Genomic DNA, 17,485 nt, shown 5'->3' with positions numbered 1-17,485 from the left:
GTCTAACAAGCAAGTTGTAGGATTAGATGTTGCAATACGTTTAATTAAATCTTCCTGTTTTATAGGTGAAAAACACTGTAGCCTTTCTTTTGGGGAGGTTGAGTTTTAACCATTTTGTCTTGTATGTTTTCGATCTTCTCTGTAAATAAATTAATGAATTCATTGCTACCAAGGTGCGTCGGAGTATCCAGGTCAGATGATGTCTGTTTATTTGTTAATTTAGCAACTGTACTATATAAAATCCTTGGATTGTTTTTGTTAGTTTCTATGAGGTAACGGAGGTGCTCAGCCTTTGCTGCTCTTTCCACGCAATTTTAAAGACCTCTATGGGCTATGTTTCCATTTGCGCTCCAGTTTACGTGTTTCTCTTTTAAGGCCGCGAGTGGTGCTATTGTAGACTACCATGGTGCTTTGTTTTACTCATTCATCTTTTTTGACTTCATCGGTGCGACAGCTTCTAATGTAGGCCTATTAGAGGAAATAGTGCCCAATTTGCTGGCCATGTCATCGAGCGATTCTGTATTTATTGGTATGGTTATTAAAGGAGTCAGATCTGGCAAGCTCTTTGCGAAACTATCTTTAGTAGTCAAGGTAATTGTTCTGTCCTGCTGATTCCTGCAGTGCGCAGTGTACGTTATAACATAGTGATCGTTGACATCGTCGCTTTGAGGTATAATATCTATATTGGTTAAATCAGCTCTGTGAGATATAATCAAGTCTAGTGTAGGCCTATGACTTAGACGATGAGTGAGTCCTTTGATATGTTGTAGCCTATTACTCCAAAAGAGTGTAGTAGTTCTGTAAACGCCACTGCTAATGCATCGTTAGCGCTATCTACATGGATATTAAAACAATTAATACTTTATCTACGTTAACCAAGTTCCGATAAGAAGTCCACAAACTCTTTCAGAAAATCAGTGTAGGGACCAGGGGGTCTATAGCCTATACAGTAGCCAATGTAAAATAAAGTAATCGTTTTTTACTTTTGCTTGGAAGAATTATGTTAAACGCAAGCAGGTCAAATGATTTAAATTTATGCTCTGTTCTCTGAGTAGTAAGAAAGTCTCTTAAGATTGTTGCGACACCACCACCTCGACCAACCGGACGTGACTTATGCAGATAACAGTAGCTTGGTGGGGTACACTCGTTTAGACCGAAATAATCATTTGCTTCAGGCCAGGTTTCGGTAAGACACAGGGTGCTTCTCATTTCTTATTTGTGCATCCTCGCTTCCTTTCCTTGTGTCTTAGCCTCACCTCTTCAGGATGCGAGAGAAGGAAGCAAGGAAAAGACGCAAGGTGGAATCGAAGCAAGTGAAATGATATATCCTCGCTCTTTAGCGTCACTTCAAAGCGTCGTCAACGAATGATGACTGTACACCGCTGGATTTAGCTTGCACATCGGGATTCTTGAACATAAGATATAATTATTTATATTGTAACCGTTTCAACCTCCACAAAATACCGCATTTTTTCTTATTTTTTAGTAGTTATCATTAATGAAATTTTGTTGTTGTGATTTCACATACATTGTGTCTTGCATGTAAACAATAATGATAATGATTATAATAATAATAATTAATAAACGGTGGCAAGAACACACATTTACAATAACTTTATGCTTAATACTCACATTTATGTGTGTTTGAATGTTCTGCCATGGTTAGCACTTGGAGCAGATGTGAAGTGGGAGGAGAAATTTATACGTCCGTCATGTTTAGGGAATAAAAAACTTCCGCATAGGATACACCTGTGTATCCTCGCTCATGACTCCTCGGGAAGCCTCCTCCCTCCTCGATCCTCGACTCCTCCTGGTGCAATTAGAGAATTGAGATGTCCTTCAATATGGCTGAGCTCGATCGGTTTCTGGGTCAGGATGGAGGATAGAGGAGCGAGGAGACGAGGAGGGATATTGAGAAGCACCCAAAGTGATGTCACAGAACTGAAAATTCTTCCATCTTTCTTTGTGTTCAACGGAACATTTATATAGGTTCGAAACCTGAGGGTGAGTAAATGAGAACAGAATTTTCATTTTTCGGTGAACTGTCCCTTTAAGACACTTCTTTAGTGCAGGTTGGCATTTAGAAATATTAGACGGCTCAGCCTGAATGGGCTGATGCGATTTCTCCAGCTGCACGGATGGGTGGGAGGTTCTTAGATGTCTGTCCAGATTTGTTGTTGACCCTGCTATGACGGATGTTTTCATTTTACTAATAATGGACTGGGCTTTGCAATCTTCAATGTTATTGCAATGCAGCCAGGTGCTGCTTCTTTTTCGTTTTCAAACACGCTGACACTTAAATCCGGCTCCCCCGCATTTCTCTGTCGCTATGTGAACCTGGAGCGGAGTAAAGTTGGTTTTGTTTTCGATATTCCCGACACATTCAGCCATTAAACACTTTGTAGCGAACAAGAGTCGAATCTTTAGCCAAGGTAAGGGCGGCACTTTTATTGGGAGGATGGAAATTATGATTCATTTGAGTGATTCGTTCTTTCTCAGTTCGTTCACCAAAATGATTCGTGATGATTTGACCAGCAAAGGGCCCTAGAGATATGTTCCTTTTTCTGGATGTGACAAAAAGTACCACACATCTGTGCTCTATTGTGTGAAATTATTTATGCATACACACAAAACAAATTAAAATAATATTTTAATACATATTAAATAATTTATGTGTTTTGGAGTGCCATCCCTCTTTTTGTATCTTTTCACCTCTCTACCTCACTGAAAGATTGTGAAAGATGCCGACTGCCCCCCTCTACACAATGACCCTGGTTATATAGGTCTGTCTACCTGCTGAACAAAGCTATTACAAAAAGAATGTTAGTTTTGAAGATGCAATCCCATTTCCCAGTAAAATGAAAGGTGGTGAAAGATGCCCAGTGTCCTTTTCTAATGAATGGCACTGCTTATATACCTCTGTCTACCTGCTGACAGTGTTGGGAGTAACTAGTTACTAAGTAATTAGTTACTTTACATTTTCAAGGGAAAAGTAATTAAATTAAGGTAAGGGATTACTCTTATATTTTGTGTAATCTAATTACAGTTACTTTTGATGTCATTAAACTAATTTCTTTGTGTAATATTTATGTGTGTGTGTGCAATAGTGGAATTGACATCATTATTCAAATATCTAACTTTAAAATGCTTTAATATACAATTCACAAATTTGTTATACTTTGTAACACTTTATATAGTTTTATATTATTTATTTGAATGAATTAAGACCCGTTTCATGTCTGTCCTTGAATCAATAACCAATCAAGGTTGATTTAGAATATATAAAGTAACTAGTGATGAGTCATTAATTACTTTTTGGAGAGAGTTATTTGTTCAGTAATCTAATTACACTATTAAATATGTAATTAGTAATTAATTACTTTTTCAGAGTAACTTGCCCAACACTGCCTGCTGGACAAAGCTATTACAAAAAGAATGTTAGTTTTGGATGTGAAATTCCCCTTTTCACTAGTAGGGGTAAAAAGAGGGGTTGTGAAAGATGCCCACTGTCACCCTTTATTGAATGGCACTCTCCTCATGTCTGTATGTCCTGTAACAAAAAAGCTATTACAAAAATACCCACCGGGCTTTACAAAAACGGAGACAATTTGCACTTTCCCTATGATCCCTTACTCACAGCTCCGCAAAGATCGAGCTCTCCCGGCGTATTTCACATTGCGACAGCTTTTGCGGGGCAGGCCTTATCATTTAGAGCGAAAACCATCTTAAAAAGGGTTGTGAAACTTTACCAAGTTTGGTCTCTTGGAGGTAATACTATTTTGAAATTTTGGGGGAAAGTCGTTTTGTAGTTATTAGCGTTTAATTGCTGAATGTGTCGGGAATATCGAAAACAAAACCAACTTACTCCGCTGAACCTGGCGTGTCCCGCTGGCGTATTATAGAAATGGTCACTGAACGAATCATTTTGGTAAACGAAATGAAAAAGAACGAATCACTCAAGTGAATCATAATTCCCATCCTCCCAATAAGTGCCGCCCTTACCTTGGCTAAAGATTCGACTCTTCTTGTTCGCTACAAAGAGACTCGTTTGCGGACGACACGTCACAACAACTTCACAAGTCTGCTTTGCCGATTGCAAACTGAAGTCAGATTGCAGAGGTAGTTTTCATCTTTAGAGAATTCGTATTTCAATGAACTAAAGGTAGGATTACGTGTTGCGTCTGTCTAGCTCGATGATTCTTTACCAGTGTTAGTCCAAGAGACTGCGACAACTCGCACTCGACTGCAGATCTCTGGTAATGCGGAAGTGTAATGGTGGCAGTTACATCGAAACAAATAGGCTACTAATTGTGGTATTGAAACAAAAGTAACATATCAGATCTAAATTCAAATATAACCTCACTGTTCCTTGTATTTCTCACAATAAATTATCATATGACCTCAAGACATTTTGGTATGTCGTTTACATTAAAAGCTAGATAAATACTTTCACGTTCTCTTTCTGATAAAAGGACCTAAAAATGTCATATGCAATGAGTCACGTAAACCTACCCTGAAAGCACGCGATCTGGTGCAGGACATCTGATACCTGCTGTTTGCTCATCTGCCCTACATCTCTAAGACGTCTGCTCTCAGGGATAGCCAACACACACTACACATTTGAAACTGCAAACTTTTCTTCAGTAAATAGAATAGCAAAACAATCAAAATTATCCAGATATTTCTTCCCAATTTCAATGTCACTTTGAATAAATTACATTAAATAATCATCAACAAGTACAAACAAGAATAGTCAATCTTCCTAATGAAAAAAAGATTTAGAGGACGAAAAGTCATACATTTACTTTCTTTAGACACTAGGCTATGTAGAACAGCTAAAACACACTGTTACTGAGAAAGTATTAACCACCGCCACGTCAAAATAAACCATAAACTACTGCTCAATATCTAAAGAAAGATAGTAAAGAAAGTAACAGCTAGCTGGCGTCAGTTATTTGTTAAATACAAAAGTCTTGTTCGGCCGTTTTTTTTACATATAAATGGCTAAAATGTGCCTCCCTAATAATATTTCTACAGCCTAATGAAATCTGATTACACGTGAGACTAAGCGAATGTCTAGCAAACATGAGCATCTCTGAAATCTCATAATCCCTTTTGACCCGTCTGCAGCCTGTAATGGATCAACAGGGGATCGTGTTATCTGGGGGCATGCACATGCATGGTGTGGATTTTACTCGATTTCAGGGCAGATGTCAGACGGCGGCAGATTCGACGAAATTGCCAGAAGCAAAGGCGAACATGGAATGAAACATGGTTTTCAAAGATGGTTCCGTCTTTTAACTAATTCCTTCTGTTTTAACTAATTAAATCCATGTTTTATATCCATTTATATAATACATGGATATATATCCTTGCCCTAAATTGCTGTATGGCTTAATGCATTGTAATAGCCTCTACTAGCATTTGTCGTTAGGAACACATCAAATATTTTCAATTCTTACTAAAACTCTAAATGTGGACCATGGAAAGCATCATCAGTTTGATTGACTTCTCGCGAGTATCAGCGCAATTCACTTTTCTGTTTCTGATCATTATGAAAAAGATTATTGAATCGGAACACATTTACAAGGCAGGAATAACACTGCTGCAGTGAAAGTTTCTCTATGATAAATAATACTTATTAATTTGCTGCCTAGTTTTAATGTATGATCTTTTTTGGACTAATGATGTTTCTGAAACGGGGCATAACAATAACAATATCTAACAATATCACCACAATTTAGTCACTGACAGTCACAGTTGTAATGCCATACTTTTCTAATGGTGTAGCGCATTAACTGTAAACTTTCCAACTCTTTACAGAATCCAGCTGATTATCTTACTCTAAAGAAACATGCCATATCTGAGGAAAAGTTCGGAAGAGTGTTTCAGCAAAGCATCTAAAGACTTCATCCAGATCGAGCTGATGATCTGAAAGAAACCAGACTGACAAACAGAGAATGCAAAAGATTTGCACACTAAACCAATAATTTAAAAAAGTGCATTCATGAAGTCTGAGGGAGAAACGTTTGCTAAATAATTCTGAGTTGGCTTTATATGAACATGTTCCTGTTAAAGATAGTTTTATCCATTGCTGCTATTGTTTCTATGAACTTTGAACTGTGTGTCTGGGCCTGTGCTCGTGCTGAATATGAGATTGAAGGAGAATGCTGCCCTATGTGTGCTCCTGGTACAGTATGAAATTTCACATCCTCTCAGAAAGTTTGCTGTTAATTTACTTTTACTATAAAATGCAAGTCCTTAGGGGCCATGTCTTTAATTTTGTATTGTATTGAGGTTTTATAAAGCAAATAAATTGCTCTGCATTGATCGATTACTTGATGCTGTAGATTAGCCTACTAGTTATGATGTTGAAAATAATGTAACTCTTGTAACTACTTTGTATTGCTGTAACTTGTATTGTCAAATCAGCAGATGATGGTCACATTGGGAAAATTACGTTTGAAAAAAGGGGCCATGTGAATGTTTGCATAACCAAGCTTGAGGATAAATTATGTCTTAGGGTAACAATTATTTATTTGTATTTATTAGGAAACCATGTTTATTGGCATTGCACTGTGGATACCAGTACAACGTGCGTTCCATGCCTTGATTCAACATTTACTGATAAACCCAATGGCCTTATGAAGTGCTTTCCCTGCTCTGTGTGTAACGCAGGTAAGTGCATAAAAGCATAAACTAATGATAAAGAAGTGTCATAACTGTAGTAAGCTTACATTTCAGATTTAAAAAAATGTTTTTTATCCAAAGTGAAAGGACTAAGAGAAAGAAAGGCCTGCACATATACTGCTGATATCATTTGTGAGCCACAGGAAGGATTTTATTGCATTGACCAAAATAAACACAGCTGTACATCAGCTGTGAAACACTCGAAATGTAGCCCTGGGCAATATATTAAACAACCAGGTAAGTGTGTGCCATACCAGAAATTACTGTAACTTAGTTACACAAGCAATATTCTTGTATTAGTTCTGTTGTATTTAAGAGCCATCCAAATAGTATCACTAATAAGGGATGCACCGATATGTAGATTTTGGCTGATAACCGATATATCGGTCTAACAGGTCACAAGACAGAAAGCATTCAGACAGCAGTCTGATTCAAACAGTATTCTATGGTTCCTACATACTGTACCTACATCAACAATGTTTTGCTAATACCAGTAAGTGAATGATCACGACAGTTAGACAGTACTGTAGAGTATTTTAACTGAGCAGCGTGCAGCTGAAGAAGTTTAACCAGAGGAAATGATTTATTGGCTATAATGTTGGCCTAAAATGTATTATAGGCCGATAACGTTAAAAATGTCCATTTATCGGCCGATAATTTATCCTTTATCCCTACCATTAATGACACTGTATACTAGTGACTGAATAACTTCTATATTTACATTTCAATTTGTACATTCAAAATTTTAATATTTTACAGGAACACCCTATGGCGACACTATATGTGCAAACTGTTCAGACGGCACTTACTCAAATGGCACTTTATTGGCCTGCCAACCACATACAAAGTAAGTGGTTAATGTGTAAATGTCAATGCAAATTTCATTCGCATAGGACTGCAAATATTTATTTGCTTTAATTTTCAGATGTGACCTTATGGGGCTTACAGAAATAAAAGCAGGAATGACGTCAGCTGATGCTGAATGTCAGAAATCTACTTCAGTTGCTCTTATAGTTGGACTTGTTCTTTTGATTCCTGCTATTATTACTTTATGTATAGTCCTATATTGTATATTGAAACGTAAAAATGTTATACGCAACACTTTCACAAACGTAAGAAGTAAACTCCTTTATAAAATTATATCAAATAGTATTTTAACATTTAAATACTAATATGTTTTTTTTATTTTAGAATTATGCCATGACTCCGGTGTCAGAGAATGATTAAGAACCACTATGTAAATATTATACCTGTTATTCTGTCTTATTTGCAGTTCTGTATTAGGCTAATGCAATGTTTATTGATGTCGTGCCCTGACTTAAATCATATTTCATTTGAACTGAAACTACCTTTTACAGAGAACTAAGTGACACTTTTTTTTTGAATAAGCAGTCATCTTTCCATGGTAGAGACATCTGACACTATTTGTCTTGTTTACATGTGTATCATCATCTTTAAACAAAGTCTGTGGATTCCAAACCCTGTTCCAGGAAAACCCTCAGCTGTGGATGGTTTGTAGACATTTTATTGTTTTGATTACAACTGCTTAACATAAACAATTAAAATTATACCAATACAATCTAAATGTATTTAAGAATTAATGCCTGAATTTTGTACACAGTTTTTACCTATATTACTTTGTTCTTCCACTGCGCACCAATGCATCAGAAATAAAACATTACAATCCCAACAGTTCCTGTTAGTGGAGCCTGATGTATAAACATTGCACAACATACAGAGGTCACCGATTAGCTGTCTCGATTCGGAAGGCTGCATACTCCGGAGGCACCTGTCTCGTTTCATAAAAGCAGGTAGGACACTTCGTATTCACCCTTCTAACGCGACCTACTTTCATGAGAATTCGTAGGACACATGAGGTGTATCCTTCATTGCCACAAATCTTTGTCTTTGGCCAACTACACATTCAATCAAATATGTGGTGTTTAAATATTGACAGTTTACAAAGTCGTGTCATGCTTTTTAATCTTAGCAGGCATGTGTATAAAACAGCCTACACGAATCCTGCAGGATTTTGGTTAAATTTGCAGAGATCCTGCAGATATCCTGTAGGACTGAATGAAAATCTGAATAAGTAAATCTTTTAAGTAAGCTTTGTTGCTTTAAGGGTCCATTGCTGGGTTACTTTGTTACTTGCGCACGCACTCGAGGAAACGCGTCAAACGCTGTAAGTTCTGGAGCAAGAAGAGTGCACTACGCCGTCTATTGGTGAATCGGGTAAGTAAAACTAAATTATTTGAACATGTAAAAGACACCCTAAAACAATGGTGTAGTGTAGATGAAATACTGAGATACACAAGATTTCTTAACAGAAAAGGAGGACAAGCTACGGAAACATATAAATCATATGGAGTCAGAGAGAAGGCAAAAAGAGGAGTGCAAGCCGCCTGAAAGAGAGCAATAAAAAGGAAAATAATATTTAGTCCAGAAAACAGCCCACCATCAAGTCCAGAAGAAATAAAAAAAGTAAAATATTTTTTTTTTATATAACTCATTTTGTTTCAAATATAAACTAATCTGTAAAATAATCATTTACTGTTCTTATATTTACAGTAACTTATATTTGAGCATTTATATATCTACTGTATACTCATATTTCTCAGGCAACATAAGAAGGACACTGTTTACACTGCAACACTGAGTGGAAATAAGAGGTGAGGGCAAATTCACTACAACACAATATGTATTATTTATATAATGTTTTAATAGCTTATTTTTGTCTCTCTTTTTCTAGAATCCAGAGAAATTGCTTTCTGCAGAATGATAGGCCATGTTCTGTTCAGTGTGTTCATTTTCTTCATACTAGTCTCATCATTCCATGCTCTTTTAAATAAATAAATAATGAATAATTAACATTTTTGTTGGCATTTAACTTTGTCATACATTATATGTTCACGGGGAACCCTTCAGTAGTCCAACAGGATGAGTAAACATAATTAGTTCATTAGAAGTCCTGTAGGAACTGAACATTTTAGCTTTTGCTGTACAGTAGGATTCCTGCAGGAGTCATGTAGGGTTCATTCAGGAGCCCCTTGTGTTTCCGGTAGGAAAATGATCACGAAAATCCTGTGGGATCCTTCAGGAATATGCAGGTGTGCAGGATTTCTCCTTCAGTATTTCCTGCAGGGTCTTTTTGTAAATACGTTTACACGTGTTAAGCTACTTTTAAATCAGTAAAGCAATTTTTGTACATTTGTTTAACTCATTTTGCATTGTTTAGGGTAGAACGGAACCAACTTTTTACCTCATCAAATCATGTAGAAATAATTGTAATTAATTGGACGGTGCGCAGAGTGGCAACGTCTTGTCATAGCTACATGGTACTTCCTGTGACAACGTGTTGTCATAGCAACATGGTACTTCCTGTCTCCTCTTCTGTCAGTATGTCCTACGAAGTACGTATCGTTTAATTAAATTGAGAATCCTCTGTATACCGCATCCTTAAGAGGATGATCCTCTGGAGGACACAAGGACGCAGCCTTGAGAAACGAGACACAGCTCGTGTGCACGCGCCTTTTCAGGATGGAGGCCCTAGGCTATAGTCACGTGATGAAGTCTATGTACATTGACAAGATGCTGCAGTTGCGTTACTGTGAACGGGAAAAGTGCAACGCTGCTCGAGACACAGAAGTCCTGTCTGTCATCAATCATTAAAAGGCCTGCGAGTCTTTCGGTTAGGTTCACATTACTGCGCAACCTGTCTAATGCACAGTGGCCAGTGAAACCGATAGGATGCAGTTTATAAGCAGAATTCGATTGGGGTGATGTGCAGTAAATGGGGCTGGCCATTGTTTGAAAGCTGGATAGTTCAGCAGTTAGTGTAATTCTAAAAATAAACTGACCAGGGCAGCAGTCTTATCTGATTCTAACAAAAGAAAACCTGGATAAACATGTATTCTCATATTTTACAAAACATTTTCAATAAAGTGTTTAATAGAGTTCCGTTGCTCTTAGAACTATTTATTGGATACTGTAATAAACTGATCGAGTTTTTATTTGTACACATTGCAAGTAGATCACTTCCGAGTATTTTGACATTCTTAAAATGGCGGAGGGCGGAAACGTTGGGAATGAATGTCTTTAAAACAAATCATAATGAAATCGAGGTTTGTCGGACTTCGGTTTGTTTCCTCGACGTTAACTGGTAAGTTCGATGACATGGTTCGGATTGTGGTGTGGACGGAAACTTGAAGCAACGAAGCAACAAAGCAATGTTGCGAGTTCTAAACAAAATGTCGGAGTGTAAAAGTGAAACTTGCTATAAGCGCAAATAGCACAGAAACCTCTCATGTTGTTAACCATACCAGTTTATCCAACAAATCTATCACAGTACGTGTTATATGGAATGTTGATTATATGTGATTTACGCAATTTATAATGGCTTTTCGCGTTTCTCCGCAGTTCTTTATAGCATGGTCGCGTTTGGAAATGCTTGTGGCCCAAGTGAATATAAATCAGCTCGAGAGGAATGTTGTCCGATGTGCAATATAGGTAGGCAAATAATACACACACAATAAAACAGTCATTCAGCGTGTTCTTGGCCGACGTGTAATATACCTACAAAGACGAAGGAGCGTACAGAATCTCGGGCCCTGTGCAAATGCAATGTGTGTACACTCAGTCGGGTTTCCCCTACTTGCGACACACCCGTAAAGACGATAATGATTCGATTAAATGCACATTGTATTTTCAAAACAAGGAACATAGACATTTTACGCACTGTGACCTTTGTTTCTCCTGCTGTTGACCTCCACGGAGTTTCACACTAAATTTCTTCTGTGATTTTTGTAGGGTCAGTGGTTCATCGTGACTGCCTTGAAGATTTTAGCACAACCTGCATTCCATGTTCACGTGGAAAGTTCATGGATAAACCAAATGGTCTTTATAATTGCTCCATATGCAAACACTGTAGTGAAAGTACGCTTTTTCCATATCTTAAGAATATTTTTAAAAGCCCTATTCGCAAGGGAATACTATTATCTAGGGACCTTGTGTGAATTAGAAATGACCTCCCATCTTGCCCGGGTGTGATGGCATGGCTTTGCGTATAGTTTGTAAAGCCTATAATGTATGGCGTACAATGATATATGACCGTACCTGTCAGCGTTGCGGACCGGACAGAAGATCACTGATCGCAGGTCTCGAACGTTACGAGAGTTTCCATGAGAAATAACAAAAACGGGATACACCCCCGGCCATGGATATGACCCAGGATCCAAAATAATATCAAAACACTTCAACACAGCCTTTATTATTCGTAAATGGTGGATAAAACCCTTTAAAAAGGATACATGAGCCGGCCAAATCACAGAGATGCTCTGGACCTCTATGTTGCTCAAAGTATGGGAATTTCTACTTTGCAGATGACACATGACTGATTCGCACCGTATCAAGATCACAGACAACCTCTGCAATTATTACAAATGATTAGACGTCCACGTGTAATACTAATCTTGTGCGAATGGGGCTTAATTTTACACTAGTGGCTACATGTACTGTAATTGATCCTTAATGTGCTTTTTCAGGGAAAGGCCTCCACATTCAGAGTCTGTGTACTACAATAGAAGACGCCGTCTGTGATGTGCTTGATGGATATCACTGTATTGATTTCACCAATTCACAGTGCCAACATGCACTTAAGCACAGTGCATGCAAACCAGGACAAGAAATAAAAACACCAGGTCTTGTTTCAGAATACTTAAAAATAATTTGGTTATATTTAAGGAGTGGCTCACTTAAATAAAAATGTATTTAACTTGTTCCAAATCTGTTATTAATGTGGAACAAAAAAGGGTACTTTCCATGGGGTTACAGTGAAAACTGTATTGTACTTGTTATTGTTCGTTTTTAAAAAACTTCTCCGTAATGCTTACAGGAACAAAGACAGCAGATACAGTGTGTGAGAACTGTCCTCCTGGCTTTTATTCTCCAACAGGTGTAAACTGCACAAGCTGGACAGTGTATGTATACATTTACATTTATTTTAAGCAGACGCTTTTTTATCCAAAGCGACTTACAAAGAGATCAGAGAGCAGTAAGCATTATGTCATACAGGAGCAATAATACAATAGGTGCTTATAAAAAGTTACTAGTTTCAACAAAAGCTAGACCACTACTAGGGCTGGGCGATATGGCCAAAAATTCATATCTCAGTATTTTTAGGAGGAATAGCGGTATACGATATATATCCGGTATTTTTTACCAAAAGGAATAAATGGTTACTCGAAAATCAAAGCCTTTATTAAACCTTCATTTTAACAGTTTTTGAGCAAAATAAAATGCAAATACAGGGTTTCCCCTCCCTGTTTACAAATAAACAGCTTCACAACATATTTTAAATTATATAAAATATTTGATAAATAAAATACAGCACACGCAGTTTTCATTTCCCAATCTTCAAGAAAATTAACTGTCAAACTCGTATATGGCTCGCATGTCCTGCTTGACCATAAATCGGATGTTAGCGCGAAATGAGACACTTGCGAGCCGCTCGGAAAGCTTCCGTCTGCGTCAGAGCTTCCGTTGCAAAGTACTTGCGACTACGTAACTGGTATCTTGGGTCAATGGTTTTTAGCAGCGTTTTAAAACCTTCTTGTTCCACAGTTGCAATAGGAACCATGTCTTTAGCAATGTGATAAGCTACCGCCTTAGTTATATGGCACCACTTGCGACTTTTCTTTTCGTAAAGCTTCCAGAGAGCTTTGTTTCGGGACAGATGTTTTGAGTTGCGTGGTCTTCGTGGCCGAATTTGTAGAACGAAGTTGTAAACACTCATCTTACTGCACTTTATGGTAATTTTGTAAGTGGTGGAAGAGATTTGATGTGCTTCCACATTTTGATACAACGGAGTTATTACATTCCCTGCAGATTGGCTGTTTTTGCTTCTCATCGGAACTATTAAATCCAAATCATCTCTAAATGAGTGAACCATTCTTTTTTTTACTAACCAGTAAGTTTTCTGTAGTGGTGACTGGCGGCACGTGTTCCTCCATGTCACATGCTACCTTGTGTGCTGGAGCAGGCAAGCGGGCGCGATCTAGTTCGCGCAGAGCGAGCACGTGCACGGCATCAAACCATATCGATATGAACGATATAGGCTAATCCCGCATCGCGTTGGGTAAACATATCGATATATCCCTCCAACTCGGTATACCGCCCAGCCCTAACCACTACCTGTTGAGAGAAAGAGAGAGGGTTAGTGTACATTATTGTTTTTTTGTCTCGCGTTATATGTTATGCTGGATGTTGTTTGTGCCCCATTTTATTTGCATTTCATTTGTGGTATATTTATACTGTGTTATTTTTTACGTCAGTTGTGCAGCCAATAATGATATTGAGACAGAAGGCAGCTCTATAAAAGATGTCACATGCAAACAGAAGAAACGGAGCAGATACGGTTTAATAGCAGCTGCATCTGCATCTGTAGCTGTATTTATAGCCATAATCTACTGCACAAGATCACAGATAAAGCAGCAGATTGCAAGTGAGTACATGCTGGATTCAATGGGATTTCTCATTCATAACTGGTGATTATTGATAGTGATACAAATAATTAAAGGTTTGAATAATAATAATAACTTCCAAAACGTAAGACATCATGCTTATGCAGAAATCCGTTAAATAAAGTAAATGAGATTTGAAGAGAGAGTTTGCAAAGAAACAGTGAAGAAATTCAGGTTACCTTTGAAATAGAAATATGCTATAACATTTAAATTTTCAGGTAACTTTTTTTCTCTTTATGTTTTACAGGTTCTTCTACACGTAGTGTACTGAAAGTAAGTCCCTTTTAAAAAGATTTAAAAAGCGGCAGTTGTATTTAGGTTTTGTATTTTACTATTAAATATTGTGTGTTACACCTATGGTGTTTAATTTTGTTAATTTTTAATAAATTAGCTCTTTTGATTTATATATCAGGACAGTTTTAATAATTTTTTTGGTGTTATGCTCTAACAGCATCCTGTAGAGGAAACAAACGAAGGTTGCGAAGCCGGTACAACACAACGGATATCGTAAGTCAAACTGTCTTCACACTAGTTATGAAGAAGCCACAGTGTTATAAGTATCCTCATATATATTTTTTGGGGGTTCACAGAGATGAAACCTTCACAAGTACAGAGAGGCACAAACCGTCATTTCTTCCAACATGACAATCTTCTCCTTGTGCTGTGACCTTGACGTGGTGGAGAAGCTTTAGGACCTCCTGAAAAATGTTTTCTTTTACCAGTTTTAACCCCACAAGACTGATTTAAGGAGGGCAAACAAACAACAGCATCATAATACCACCAACTGTGGAATACACATTACGTCACAAAATAACAATCTCAATTTTGTTTATAGACAGACATCTTTATTGCTGATTTCACAACGAATAAGACTGCATTAAAAGTAACATTAAAAATGTGTGAGCCAGGCAGTCTCATCATCTAATCAAAGTTTGATTTTAACAACTAATTTGGCTATTATTTAAATTTTGACATGCCTCATTAAATGTTAAATATATCAATGTTCACAGAATAATTTGTAGGATGATTTTATGTAGAAAACATTAAATCACACTGTCATTAAATCACCAGCACCATCCTCTACCAGCTCTCTAATGTTTAGCTATATATAGCAAGTTATATTAAAGGCATAGTTCACCCAAAAATGAAAATGATTTCATAATTTACTCACCCTCAGATTGTTCCAAACCTTTGTCGATTTCCTTGTTCTGCTAAACACAAACGAAGAATGCCAGGAACTAAACAGATCTCACCCTCATTTACATAGTATTTATTTTCTCTTTTATGGCAGTAAATGGGGGATGAGATCTGTTTGGTTACTATGTGACATTCTTCCAAATATCTTTCTCTGTCATCAGCAGAACTAAGAAATTACTAAATTTCGAATAACACAAGGGTGAGTGATGATGACAGAATTTTTGGGTGAAATATTCCTTTAAGCTTTATGTTGAACTCTGTTTTACAATACTTTCTCTAATCTTTTGATACCGTATTTGTTTTGATACAGCATTTTTTTGATACAGTAATGATGTGTTTAGTGTGATTCTAATATTCCTGTTAAACCATTAACGACCAACATTTTAAATCGTAAAACTACAGCATTAAAGAAGATTATTAACAACATTTTTGCTTTGCTGTTGTATTGTCTAGCCTCGATTAGATTTTATATTTTGTTATCAAATACGTTTTTATTATTTACATAAAGACATTTCAAGGGTTTCCATGTATTTTTTGTCAACATTGCTGTATAATATGGCATGTTTGCAAACTTCTACAGTGTGCAGGGCCTGTTTGCCCAGAGGAGAAAAATAACCCAGCGCAGCGAGCCTCACCCTATCAGTAGCATTAACTCAGTTATCACAGATTTAATCTGATTTAACACAGGACACTCAATGGAAACACTAATGGAGACCTATTGACTTTTTACTGATGTATGTTACAGTGATTTGACCACTGGTTTATGCTTGACCAACCCTGAAACATTATTATTCACGTTTAAATAATGTAATCCTTTAGCAAGCATGAATATTGTGTTTACACTGTTGTTTGTATGTTTTGTAATCTTGTGTATAAATAAAGATTGATGATTAATACACCCTGGCTTTCATTTGAAATCATTTAACCATTATGAAACCATTAACATGATCTTAAACAATAAGGAAAAATAAACAAATATAACATTAAACTGAAATGAAAGCGAACGCGGCCAATAGCAAGAAGTTGTAGTTTTAGTCTGGAAAACCCTTAAATATAATTAAAGGAGGGAATAAGCAGAATTTCATAGAAAGATAGATACATAAGACTTAAAGAGATGGATGTGATAGATAAATGGACGATAGGATACGATTTAGATGGATGGATGGATAGATACCTTTAGGTCCATTTTACGGGTTTTATCCTATGTGCAATGCCCCTGTCAAAAATGCAAAAAACAAATACGTAAATAATAATTGCTGTGTAGAAATATATATATACCTACTGTATGCACAAGGTTGAATATATAAATAATCCGAATAATCTGAATATTTAGTTTTCAAGCAACGCTACAAAATTAATTTTAGATAACGTTAGTTCTTCAATAAACTACTGTATGAAGAACAGGTATCGTTACCCAAGTAGGCCTATCATAGATGCGATATTTCTGGTATCATTGATTATAAGGATGAAGTTAGTTTTCGAAAACATTATCTTATATATTAAAACAATACTTTTACATCTATCTAATACTGTATGAATGAAATCAATATACTTACAACATTCGTCTGATAATGTTAAAGACATTTCGATTACATTTGTCAAATAATTCATAATAACACTTTTACTTCGACTTAATCTTGTTCGAATTGAATATAGTTAAAACAACACTTTCACTTCGACTTAATATTGTATGAGAATAAATAAATTGAATATTGAATAAATATACTTACAATTGGCCTGTAGGTCCATTTGATTCACAAACGTGTCTAATAACGCATTTGTTGGAGTGCGCATGCGCTGCTGAGACTGCATGTGTCGGAGTGCGCATGCGCCGCTGACAGTGCATCTGGCCAGCAGACAGACCTTTCTCGACCCTTCTCGCTACAACCGGCATTACACCGGAAGTGGTGGAAAAGCTCGCCATAAAATTACAACAAATTAAATTAGCTAACGCCTATACCTACCCCAACCCTAGCCTTACGATAATAGCAAATTATTAATCAACTGTTTTCAGCGTGTCAGTATGCGGTATTGAAGTGCGCATGTTTACCGGATGCCGCGGCATTAATAACCATGAG

The 17,485-nt window shown here is 36.9% G+C and overlaps 2 protein-coding genes across 2 annotated transcripts; both read left to right on the top strand.

Moving 5' to 3' along the window:
* Positions 1–3,991: 3,991 nt before the first annotated feature.
* Positions 3,992–9,563, top strand: LOC306900507 (tumor necrosis factor receptor superfamily member 14-like). Its single transcript, XM_079467556.1, has 12 exons — positions 3,992–4,119; positions 5,824–6,190; positions 6,553–6,678; positions 6,772–6,927; positions 7,450–7,537; positions 7,616–7,927; positions 8,155–8,201; positions 8,384–8,501; positions 8,816–8,925; positions 9,021–9,174; positions 9,312–9,362; positions 9,443–9,563. The coding sequence occupies exons 2-6, from the start codon at positions 6,058–6,060 to the stop codon at positions 7,860–7,862; spliced, it is 750 nt and encodes a 249-aa protein (XP_079323682.1). The 5' UTR covers positions 3,992–4,119; positions 5,824–6,057; the 3' UTR covers positions 7,863–7,927; positions 8,155–8,201; positions 8,384–8,501; positions 8,816–8,925; positions 9,021–9,174; positions 9,312–9,362; positions 9,443–9,563.
* A 1,163-nt stretch (positions 9,564–10,726) lies between these two features.
* LOC306900187 (tumor necrosis factor receptor superfamily member 5-like) lies at positions 10,727–16,304 on the top strand. Its single transcript, XM_079466947.1, has 9 exons — positions 10,727–10,852; positions 11,110–11,199; positions 11,500–11,625; positions 12,234–12,389; positions 12,584–12,668; positions 14,022–14,191; positions 14,458–14,483; positions 14,662–14,717; positions 14,801–16,304. The coding sequence occupies exons 1-9, from the start codon at positions 10,783–10,785 to the stop codon at positions 14,853–14,855; spliced, it is 834 nt and encodes a 277-aa protein (XP_079323073.1). The 5' UTR covers positions 10,727–10,782; the 3' UTR covers positions 14,856–16,304.
* Positions 16,305–17,485: the final 1,181 nt, after the last annotated feature.

This window comes from Barbatula barbatula (genome assembly GCF_947034865.1).
Source record: "Barbatula barbatula genome assembly, chromosome: 11".
Lineage (NCBI taxonomy): Eukaryota > Metazoa > Chordata > Actinopteri > Cypriniformes > Nemacheilidae > Barbatula > Barbatula barbatula.
Note: the sequence above shows the minus strand (reverse complement) of the source record. Positions and strands in the feature narration are given on the sequence as shown.